The following is a 10,941-nucleotide window of genomic DNA, read 5'->3' on the forward strand; positions in this document are numbered from 1 at the left end:
TGTAAATCTACCTGATCACTCCAAATCCTGCTGTCACATTTGCAAAACTCCAGAGGGATTAAGAGGAAGTGATCCTCCTCCATTAGACTAAAAACAACATGCAGCTTTCTAATAAACACTATCTGGCGTCTCGATGACACGCAGTCTCACAGGCGGCTTTTTGAAGCTCCGAATTCAAACAAACTGTAACAAAATAAAAAGTGACAGCTCCATATGGCTGCTGAATGTAAAAATAGCTTCTGGTTGTTGTGTGTTTTCAGCTCTCTCTCTCTCTGTGAGCTGCCATAGTGCAATCATTGCCAGAGATGTTGTTGATGCAGCCTCGGTATGTCCCGTGGGAGCCTGTCTGGTCCCCCTTGGATTCCCTCCCAAATGAGGTGTAAAACACACACCGAGGCAGATGTTTGTGAAAGGTCACCTGCCTTCCAGCCTCTGTGTTAATATAATTCATCAGTGTCTTTATGTTAGGTAGCAGAAGACAAATGCTGCCATATCCCTCCACCTCCGAATCTGGCCTGAAGTGCCACACGTTTTAAGATAATCAGATTAAAGCGGATCGAATCCGCAGGCCTGTGTTCATATGAATGGGCCGCTGAGACACGATGATGGGGAGGAATGATAATGAGTCCTCGTAGTTCACGGTGTTAAGGAAGCGAAGGCACAGCTCGGAGGTTTCATCTCACAAACGTGTCTCAAAGGCAACAGAGCAACGGAGCAAGAAGGAATGATATGATTGGCTGAGCGGAGCCAAAGAATAAAGGTTATCATAACTGTGGAAAACAGGCGAGGCGGTGCTTGTCGTGTTCAATTCCCACGGTTTTGTTGCAGGAAAAACCTTTGAAACATCTTTATTTCGTAACTTTAACTACATCTAGAGAGACGGTTCACCCAAAAAAATAAAAAATAAACGTTTTCCATCATCATACTAGATCTTTAGATCATTAAACGGCTACTCACAATTATCCACAGATTTCATTCGTTCTAACTACACCCGCCAACCAGAAATGTGCTTCTACTCGTGGACAAGATGTTTGTGCTTGTGACAATGGAGTACACTGCCATTCATGGCGTTTCCCTCGGCTAAGCTGTAACGTTTGCCACCTCAACACGAGACTCTCATCCATGAGAAGATGCACCTTCTGTGGATTATCTTGAGTAATCATGAATTTGGATGGATTTTCTTTGCCGCAACACAAATAGAATGACAAGAGAGGTATCTCTACGGACGATGTCTCCAATATTCGGCTACTCACACCAGAACAATCTAGATAGACAAACAGAGGAAAGTTCTACCACCTTTTACCTTTCCAGTCTGTGAAACTAAACCACGTCCTTTCTAAAAAACGAATCCCAGCTGAGGTTGTGTCATGTTTTCAGGTGTGGTTCTTTACCTTTACTGGAGCTGTTGACGTAATACTTCATTCCCTCAGGTGAGGTGTAGCTCCTCCATCCTGGGGGAAGGGGTCGGCTGTCAGTCGCCTCCTCGGGTGCGGCAGAGCTCGCGGCCGCTGGCTTCTGTTGTAAACAAACATGAATTTCACCAACACATGAATTAAAAATCTGCAAGAAATCGATGCTTTTGTTGTATTTTGGTTGCATGTTATAGTGACTCCAGTTACACAAAACCGTTCCCTTGTGTTCGTCACATGGATCCTGTCCACCTGCACACTTGCCTACCGGCCTTTGAACCTGCAGTGTATCGACCCCAGCTTTCCATCTCTACTGTTACTTTACATCTCCGTCCTGCACAATAATGTCCACTCAGTTCGCCTGAAATAAACCTTTGAAACTTCAGCGGCTCCTTTGTTTGTGTCCTGCTTTTAGGTCTACGAACACAAAACCTTAATTTCACTAATTAAGTGGAGTGATGGGCAGCCACGGAGCAGCACCCCGGGATACAGTGTTGTCTGTGCTGGACTTGAACTGACCACCTTCCGGTTCCCAAGCCGAGTCCCTTTGGACTGAGTAGTAGAGAAGTACTACTGATTTCCTGAGGCTGCAGGAAATTATGTCATATGGTCTAATGTGTAAAAACTTAATTTAGCTCATTAATCCAGGACCGGTAATGAAATAAAACAGTAGAGTACTTAAAGGATCAGCGTGTAGGATTTCGGAGTTTCAAATGTGTAACACAAGGGACATTTGACTGCTTTTAATACTTTTTTACTCATAACAGCATATTTTTACACTGTAATATCAGGACTTTTACTTAAGTAAATGCATGTATCCATAAATTAAGAAGAGGTGTATTCTTTATAATCTGGACATGAAGTATCGAGGACCCTGAGGGAAGTCTATAATGTGATGCTGCTGCTTCATTAACGTCTATGCAGAATAACAAACATTTCCACAAGCTTTGCATATATACAGTGAATGTAAATGTAGCAGCCTCTGCAGTAAGTGACGTTATTATCATCAAATTCCCATTTTGCTTTTCAGCAGCTCTCAGTTGCTAAATAATGGTGTTATTCATACGGTGAAATATGATCCAATAAATGGATAAATAATGATAAATGCTCGCTCCACCTTATCAGCAGTCCCCAGGAGCCTCCACCGCACACCATTATATAGAGCCAGGAATGACTGCAGTGTGCTTTACAAGAGGAAAAAGACATTTTTTAATATGCAGGGATCCGGGTTCATTTTCAGACTCAGCGTTGCGTGGCCCCGTTCAGATCTGTGGGCTTCAGCACAGACATCTGAAGGGGAGGTGGGCAGATGTAATCGGACAGATGTATAAATGGGCAGATTATTAGCAGGATGATAAAGGAGTCGTATCGCGTTTCTTTTCAGCGGGGCAGAGTGGGTGGAGGAAGACGACTGAGGTCCAACATTAAAGGGACTCACCGGATCTTTTAAAGTTTGCAGTGGGAGAAATTCAGACCGAGCTGCACAGAAAAGAGCTAAAGAAACATTACGTACAAATCTGTGTTTTGTGTCATCCCACTGTGGGAAATATGGACAGCTGCACTCCAGTATTTTGTTCCGTTAGCTCTGTTAGCTCTGTTAGCTCTTTTAGCTCTGTTAGCTCCGTTAGCTTGTTTAGGTCTGTTAGGTCTCTCCTTTTTTCTTCTTAGCTTCGTCCGTTAACGTCTTCCGTTAGCTGTTTTAGTTCCGTTAGCTCTAATGCTTCTGTTAGCTCCGTTAGCTCTTTTAGCTCTGTTAGCTCATTTAGCTCTGTTAGCTTTCTCCGTCAACGTCTTCTGTTAGCTCGTTTAGTTCCCGTTAGCTCTAATGCTTCTGTTAGCTCTGTTAGTTTTCTTCTTTTAGCTCTGTTAGCTCTGTTAGCTCTGTTAGCTCGTTTCGGTCTGTTAGGTCTCTCCTTTTTTCTTCTTAGCTTCGTCTGTTAACGTCTTTCGTTAGCCCTTTTAGCTCTGTTAGCTCTAATGCTTCCGTTAGCTCTGTTAGTTCTGTTAGTTTCCTCCGTCAACGTTTTCCGTTAGCTCTTTTAGCTCCGTTAGCTCCGTTAGCTTGTTTAGGTCTGTTAGCTCTCTCCTTTTTTCTTCTTAGCTTCGTCCGTTAACGTCTTCCATTAGCTGTTTTAGCGCCGTTAGCTCATTTGGTTCTGTCAGCTTTCTCTGTCAACGTCTTCTGTTAGCTTGTTTAGTTCCGTTAGCTCTAATGCTTCTGTTAGCTCTTTTAGCTCCATTAGCTTGCTCCTTTTTGCCTCTTAGCTTCCTGAGTCAACGTCTTCCGTTAGCTCTTTTAGCTCCGTTAGCTTGTTTAGGTCTGTTAGCTCTCTCCTTTTTTCTTCTTAGCTTCGTCCGTTAATATCTTCCATTAGCTGTTTTAGTTCCGTTAGCTCTAATGCTTCTGTTAGCTCTGTTAGCTCTTTTAGTTCAGTTAGCTTTCTCCTTTTTGCATCTTAGTTTCCTCCGTCAACGTCTTCCGTTAGCTCTTTTAGCTCTGTTAGCTCTGTTAGCTCATTTAGCTCTGTTAGCTTTCTCCGTCAACGTCTTCTGTTAGCTCGTTTAGTTCCTGTTAGCTCTAATGCTTCTGTTAGCTCTGTTAGCTCTTTTAGTTCTGTTAGGTCTCTTCTTTTTTCTTCTTAGCTTCGTCTGTTAACGTCTTTCGTTAGCTCTTTTAGCTCCGTTAGCTTGTTTAGTTCTGTTAGCTCTGTTAGCTCATTTAGTTCTGTTAGCTTTCTCCGTCAATGTCTTCCGTTATCCCTTTTAGCTCCGTTAGCTTGTTTAGGTCTGTAAGGTCTCTCCTTTTTTCTTCTTAGCTTCGTCCGTTAACGTCTTCCATTAGCTGTTTTAGTTCCGTTAGCTCATTTAGTTCTGTTAGCTTTCTCCGTCAACGTCTTCTGTTAGCTCTGTTAGCTCATTTAGCTCTGTTAGCTCTCTCCTTTTTTCTTCTTAGCTTCCTGAGTCAACGTCTTCCGTTAGCTCTGTTAGCTCTGTTAGCTTTCCCCGTCAACGGCTTCTGTTAGCTTGTTTAGTTCCGTTAGCTCTAATGCTTCTGTTAGCTCTGTTAGCTCTTTTAGCTCCGTTAGCTTGCTCCTTTTTGCCTCTTAGCTTCCTGAGTCAACATCTTCCGTTAGCTTGTTGAGTTCAGTTAGCTCTCTCTCTTTTTTTTCCTTCTTAGCTTCGTCCTTCAACGCCCTCTTTGATCTCTTCTCCTCTGCCATTATGTCCGTAGAGGCTGCTTAACCCGGTAACATTGCATTACATTGTCCAGATCTGGTTCTGGTGGTTCAAACACTATCACTCCCCCGGTGCTCTGAGCTCACAGTCACAGGCATCCTGGCTATCAAAGTGAGCTAACATGAGCTAACAGCAGCTACAGCTGGCAGTCTCTCAGTGTGCCTGGGGGTGCTGCTCTCCACGTGACCCTGAAACCAGGATCTCCTCTCCGCTCGTATCAGCTCGGCTCTGTCTGAACCGGAGGAAGCTAACGAGACAGGCCGTGTCGGACGCCTCGCTCTGCTTCAACGAGGGCTGACAGGTGAAGCAGAGGAAGCGGCGGATCCATTTCCTACCTGGAAAATAAGATTAATGAACCCCGGCCTTCTTACGGAGGAGATGGTGTTCACATTTTCGTGCTTTTTGTCTGCCGACTCTGCAACTTATTCACATTTAAAGCAGCTTATACAAGAAGAAGAAGCTTGTTTTTTGCTGTATCTCAACAGAATCTGGATGCACTGTAATCTGTGTTTTTAAATTTAGACGTCTGCAACAAAAGCCGAGGGCTCGTCTCCGTTCCCCGAGGCTGCCGAGAGTTTCAAACAACTGCAATAATTAAAAGAGAACGGAATGTACAGTCACACAGGACGACGATAAAAATAATAAAAGAAGGGCATAAAAAACGAGGCCTTTATTCTCTCTGAGGCTAAATAAGCTGATAAGGGTGCATTACTCAGCTCGCTGGCAGCTCTGCTTTTGTTCTGCAGAGGTTCAACCCAGGAGAGGCCGAGTCAACGGCAACGTTCAGCTCCTCAAACGTTTAAAATACGTCAACAGAAAACGCTACATTTTAGGGGGAAAACGTGGAGAGGTTACAGCCAAACGCTGATGTTTACCCAAAAAATGCAGTTCCTCAAACGTCCACTTGAGGCTGGCTCCAGAAGTCAGTCTCCATAAGTCCCCATGTTCAAATGTCCAACTTCACAGCAGAAATAAACATGTTTACAGCCTGGTACAAAAAAAACTGTTTTGGTCTCTACAGTATATGTCCCCACGGGTCCTTGAAGTCCTTGAAAGTTTGTGAATTGAGAGGGGGAAAATCAAGGTAATAAAAGTTTTTGAAAGTAGACGGAGACGTGTCATTACAGCTGCTTGAATTCATGTAATTTGGTGCAAGAATAAAAAAAAGTTCTTTGTTTGTTAATTATCTTTTGTAGATCTTGATCCATGTCACAAAAAAACGTCATGTTGGGTCCTTAAATTTGAGGGAATTGGACCTGAAAGGTCCTTAAAAAGTCCTTAAATTTGATGCAGAGGATTAAGAAGATAAACTAACCCTAGAATCAGGGTTCAAGCATTAAAAAAAACATTTTTTTTGGTAGTGAATGACTCATGAATGATCCTGAAGACGCTGGAAATGTGTCAAATGTGTTCACCCTAAACTTCTGTGGCAGATTTAAAGTCCCCAGCTACAAACAAGTTACGATGAAGTCTCACATCTTATCTTTCAAAGCCTGCTGCAGTGTCAGCTGTACTTGATATGGAAAGAAGACGCTAGTTTCTTTAAAATAAGTCATTTAAAAGAGTTTCTTACCATGCTGCTTCGCTGTCGAGCTGCAGAACTGTATCAGTCGTCCAGCCGCTTATTGGATCTCATTACTGTCCAAAATGATCCAGAGCATGCGGGGTCACAGCTCAGGACACGGAGCCAACAGAGACACTGAATATCTTTCAAACTGAGAGACGTTTTCCCCCCATTTGTTAAAAAATAAAAAGGGCTGGCAGAGAGACGCGCTTTGGTTCTGATCAGACGATTTCTATGAGTCTTTGTTGAGCAGAAATGTCCGACGGTTCTCACTCTGAGTCGGAAACACAAAGGAGGACACTGTCAGACGGAGCTGTGATGTACGAAACAAGGACGTTTCTGTCTGTTCTTCTTCTTGTTAAATCCGATTGACTCTGCATACATTGAGAGTCAGTCTCCTCGTACTCGGTTCGAACAGATGAAGTCTGTCTCTATCAGGAGAATGAGGCCACTTATGATTACACTGCAGAGCCGGGCCGGGCCGGGCCGGGCCTTCTGGGTCCAGGAGCAGAAAAATTAAAGTTTACTGTACAGCCTCCAACATCTTAAATATGCTTCATCAGTCTGAAGATTTACTTTGTTTGTTTTGCTGCAGGAGTCTCGAGTCATTGTCAGCACGTTTGTGTTTTCACATTATCCTGATACACCAGAGAGGAACGACCTTTGACCCTCATCAATCACTTTGAAGCGTCTCCCATTGACGGAGCGTAGAGAGCGAGATGTCTCGAAGCTGCTTGAGGGTGATGTATTACTAATGATACGATACAGTGCTGCTGTTTCTCCTCGGGAGGCTTCATCAGCTGGAAATGATCCCTGTGAGATGAACCGTCATAAAAACATCAAATCCTGCATGTGGTTCCTCCCCTCGCCTCGTCTAAAAACACCTCATTGTGTCTTGAAGATGTAAAAATCATTAATTTTAGATGAAGATAGAGACAAAAATACATAAATTTAAACAACGTTGCTTTACTGAGTTATTTGATGCTATAAAAACAGATTTAATGATGATTGACAGCTGCTCTGAGGGAATTATTTGCAGGGACAGTTGCTGAATTCTTTTCAGGGAATTGTACAAGAGACGATGTACGTTAACTTTCCATAACGGTGAGTTGTTGTGCTGTAAACGGTTCCAACCAACCTGACGGATCTTTGCTGTTGTAGCGTCCAAACCAGAGACGAAATCTTGGCATGGATGTGGATCATCAGTGGACCTGAGGCGGGCTGAATCACACCTGGTTGCTCAAACACGTCACCTGTAACCACACCGACCTGTCAATCAAAGCGTCCACGCTCTTAATCCTGCATAACTTTAAGCCTTAATATAATGTGAACAGGTGAGTTGTATATAAATTCACCCTCAGTACAGTTGTCATGAACGGGGATGATTGCCTTTATTAGTGGTTGTTGGGCTGATGATTGTCACTGACTGGAGGATTTACCTTTATTTCACCTTCAGATCAGCCGTGTTTTAGAAAAGTCTTCTGGTTTCTTTTGGACTCATTTCCAGGTGAAACTTTAACATGAACTATTTTCTTCACAGCGATCAAAGTGTATGAACTCTACAGATCATTTACAAGCTCCTCTTCCTGGAATGACTCAGCTCTTGATAAGCCCTCCCTCTTCTTCCTGCTCTCAAACACAGCCAGCTCCTCTCTGCTCAGGTGTTTCCTTGTTCCCTCCCCCTCAGATCTACAGTTTGAAGATGGGTGGAACCAACATGTGCTGACGTGTCAGCTGACAGGCCGCATGTTGTTGAGATCAGAGCTCAAACTAGTTTCATTTCTGAGGAAGTCAAACTCAGACAGTCGTCGACGCGAGAGGAGAAATGGCGCAGCAAGGAAATAAACTGGACCGGGAAACCTTCTCTTGTCCGATCTGTCTGGATCTACTGATGGATCCGGTGACTACTTCCTGTGGACACAGCTACTGCATGAACTGTATTCAAAACTTCTGGGATGGAGAGGATGAGAAGAGAATCCACAGCTGCCCTCAGTGTAGGCAGACCTTCACACCGAGGCCTGTCTGTGAAAAGCACCATATAACATCTTTGTGGAGGAACTGAAGAAGACTGGACTCCAAGCTGCTCCTGCTGATCACTGCTATGCTGACCTGAAGATGGGCCTGTGATGTCTGCACTGGGAGAAAAACTGAAAGCTCTGAAGTCCTGTCTGGTCTGTCTGGCCTCTTACTGTGAGAACCACCTCCAGCCTCATCATGATGTAGCTCCATTAAGAAACACAAGCTGGTGGAGCCCTCCAAGAAGCTCCAGGAGAACATCTGCTCTCGTCATGATGGGTGATGAAGATGTTCTGCCGTACTGATCAGCAGTGTATCTGTTATCTCTGCTCTGTGGATGAACATAAAGGCCACGACACAGTCTCCGCTGCAGCAGAAAGGACTGAGAGCAGAGAGAGCTCGAGGTGAGTCGACTAAACATCCAGCAGGAATCCAGGACAGAGAGAAAGATGTGAAGGAGCTCCAACAGGAGGTGGGGCTATCAATGGCTCTGCTGATAAAGCAGTGGGGACAGTGAGAGATCTTCACTGATCTGATCCGTCTCATGGAGAAAAGAAGGTCTGATGTGAAGCAGCAGGTCAGATCCCAGCAGGAAACTGAAAGTGAGTCGGTCAAGATCTTCAGGAGAGCTGGAGCAGGAGATCACTGAGCTGAAGAGGAAAGACGCGATGATCTGAAGAAGCTCTTCACAACAGAGGACCACAACCAGTTTCTACACAAACTACCCCTCACTGTCACGACTCAGCCAATCTACAGACTCATCCAGCATCAATATCCGTCCTCTGAGGGACTTTGAGGATGTGACAGCTGCTGTGTCAGAGCTCAGAGATAAACTACAGGACGCTCTGAGGGACCAAACGGACAAACATCTCACTGACAGACACTGAAGTCCATGTTTCACTGTCAGGACAGAACCAGAGCCCAAGACCAGAGCTGAGTTCTTAAAATATTCACGTGAACTCACACTGGATCCAAACACAGCAAACACAGAGCTGTTATTATCTGAGGGGAACAGAAAAGTGACAAGAATGAGACAACCTCAGTCTTATTCTAGTCACCCAGACAGATTCACTGTTATTATCAGGTCCTGAGTAGAGAGAGTCTGACTGGACGTTGTTACTGGGAGGTGAAGAGGGAGGAGGAGTTGTTGTAGCAGTCACATACAAGAATATCAGCAGAGCAGGGGACTCACTGAATGTGTATTTGGATGCAATGACAAATCTTGAAGTTAGGTGTTTCACAAAACATTTATAACTTTTATTACAACAAAGTCCAAACTCCCGTCTCAGGTCCTGCGTCCTCCAGAGTTGGAGTGTACCTGGATCACAGTGCAGGTATTCTGTCCTTCTACAGCGTCTCTGAAACCATGACTCTCCTCCACAGAGTCCAGACCACGTTCACTCAGCCTCTCTATGCTGGACTTGGGATTGATTATTATGAATCCTCTGCTGAGTTGTGTGAAGTCAAATAGACAGAGTCATTGAAGGGTTAAATTCTGTGTTTCATGTCTTCAGCTTGTTTTTTTTCCATCATGTTGCTGACAGCTGATTGTGTTGCTGATTGTTTCTTCACCTGTCAATCAAACACTGTGGGCGGTACTTGCCCTCTTCTCATTGGTGGTTGTTGTAGTTTGAGTTTCTTAGGTGGCGCTCCTTCCTGTGTCTGTTTAGCCATGGAGGCTATCACTGCTCATGATGACTTTAGTTTGTATGATCAGAATCAATAAGGAGATGATTCATTCTTTTCTTGTACATATGTGAGATTCAATGAAGAAAACAACATTTAGTTTGTGTCTCAGTCAATAAAGAGGATTTATTACACAGACTGCAAGTCTTCATGTTTTCATTGAACATGTGCTCTAAATGAACTCCCTGCATTCACCTGTTTATTTCACTGAGCTGCTTTCTCTGGTTAAAGTGACAAATAAAGTTGAGTTTGAACTGAAGGTGACTGACAGTGAAGAAGAAGAACAGACAGATGGATCACCACAGACTGTAGAAAACATGGATGCAGTCGTGACAAAGTGCCGTTGTGAAGCTCCGTGTGGTCGCTCTGGTCGTCTCCGTCCGGCGGTCCTGCCTCCGCCGCCTCCAGACTAATCTAAAAATGGTTATGAGGCGGAGCTGAATGAAGCCTGGTTGGTCAAACAAGCCACCTGTGACCACACCCACCTGTCAATCAAAGCGTCCACGCTCTTAATCCTGCATAACTTTAAGCCTTAATATAATGTGAACAGGTGAGTTGTTATATAAATTCACCCTCAGTACATTGTCATGAACGGGGAAATTAGCTACAGAGACCAAAACTGTTTTTGTACCAGGCTGTAAACATGTTTATTTCTGCTGTGAAGTTGGACATTTGGACTGTGTAAACTCCAACGGAGTCACTTGAAAACACCATACTCGTCTTCACCTCAAGCTGTGTTGGTTAACACGTGAATAACATGACACCTCTCACACCTGTTTTACTTGGGAGCGGCCACAGTGTCATTGTTAAAACACTGTATCCCACTCAGGCTTTGATGGCCTTTTTTCCACACCAGCTGCCTTCAATAATCCTCTAAGAGGAATATAATCAATCCTCTTCAAATCCACTTTTAAGCCTGTCTGCCCGTTCGTGTCCGGACACTAAGGACTCTCAAAAACTGTTGGGTAATCAGCGGGAATATTTAGTGTGAATGTGGATGAGATCTTACAGATAATATAAATAACCTGC

The 10,941-nt window shown here is 44.1% G+C and overlaps 1 protein-coding gene and 1 pseudogene across 3 annotated transcripts in view; one reads left to right on the forward strand and one right to left on the reverse strand.

The window, feature by feature from the left end:
* Window positions 1-6,352, reverse strand: part of gas7a (growth arrest-specific 7a) — a 33,196-nt gene extending 26,844 nt beyond the window's left edge. For 2 of the 3 annotated variants that reach the window (XM_027285472.1, XM_019258294.2), the window contains exon 1: window positions 1,392-1,758. In XM_027285472.1, the coding sequence (XP_027141273.1) occupies window positions 1,392-1,599 (208 nt within the window). In that variant the 5' untranslated portion in view covers window positions 1,600-1,758. Of the gene's footprint in view, window positions 1-1,391; window positions 1,759-6,219 lie in introns of those variants that run through there. The other variant, XM_019258295.2, reaches the window with a different exon arrangement.
* Window positions 6,353-8,101: 1,749 nt separating this feature from the next.
* LOC113747059 (tripartite motif-containing protein 16-like) lies at window positions 8,102-9,824 on the forward strand (annotated as a pseudogene).
* Window positions 9,825-10,941: the final 1,117 nt, after the last annotated feature.

Source organism: Larimichthys crocea, chromosome XII (genome assembly GCF_000972845.2).
Source record: "Larimichthys crocea isolate SSNF chromosome XII, L_crocea_2.0, whole genome shotgun sequence".
In the NCBI taxonomy this organism is placed as follows: Eukaryota; Metazoa; Chordata; class Actinopteri; family Sciaenidae; genus Larimichthys; species Larimichthys crocea.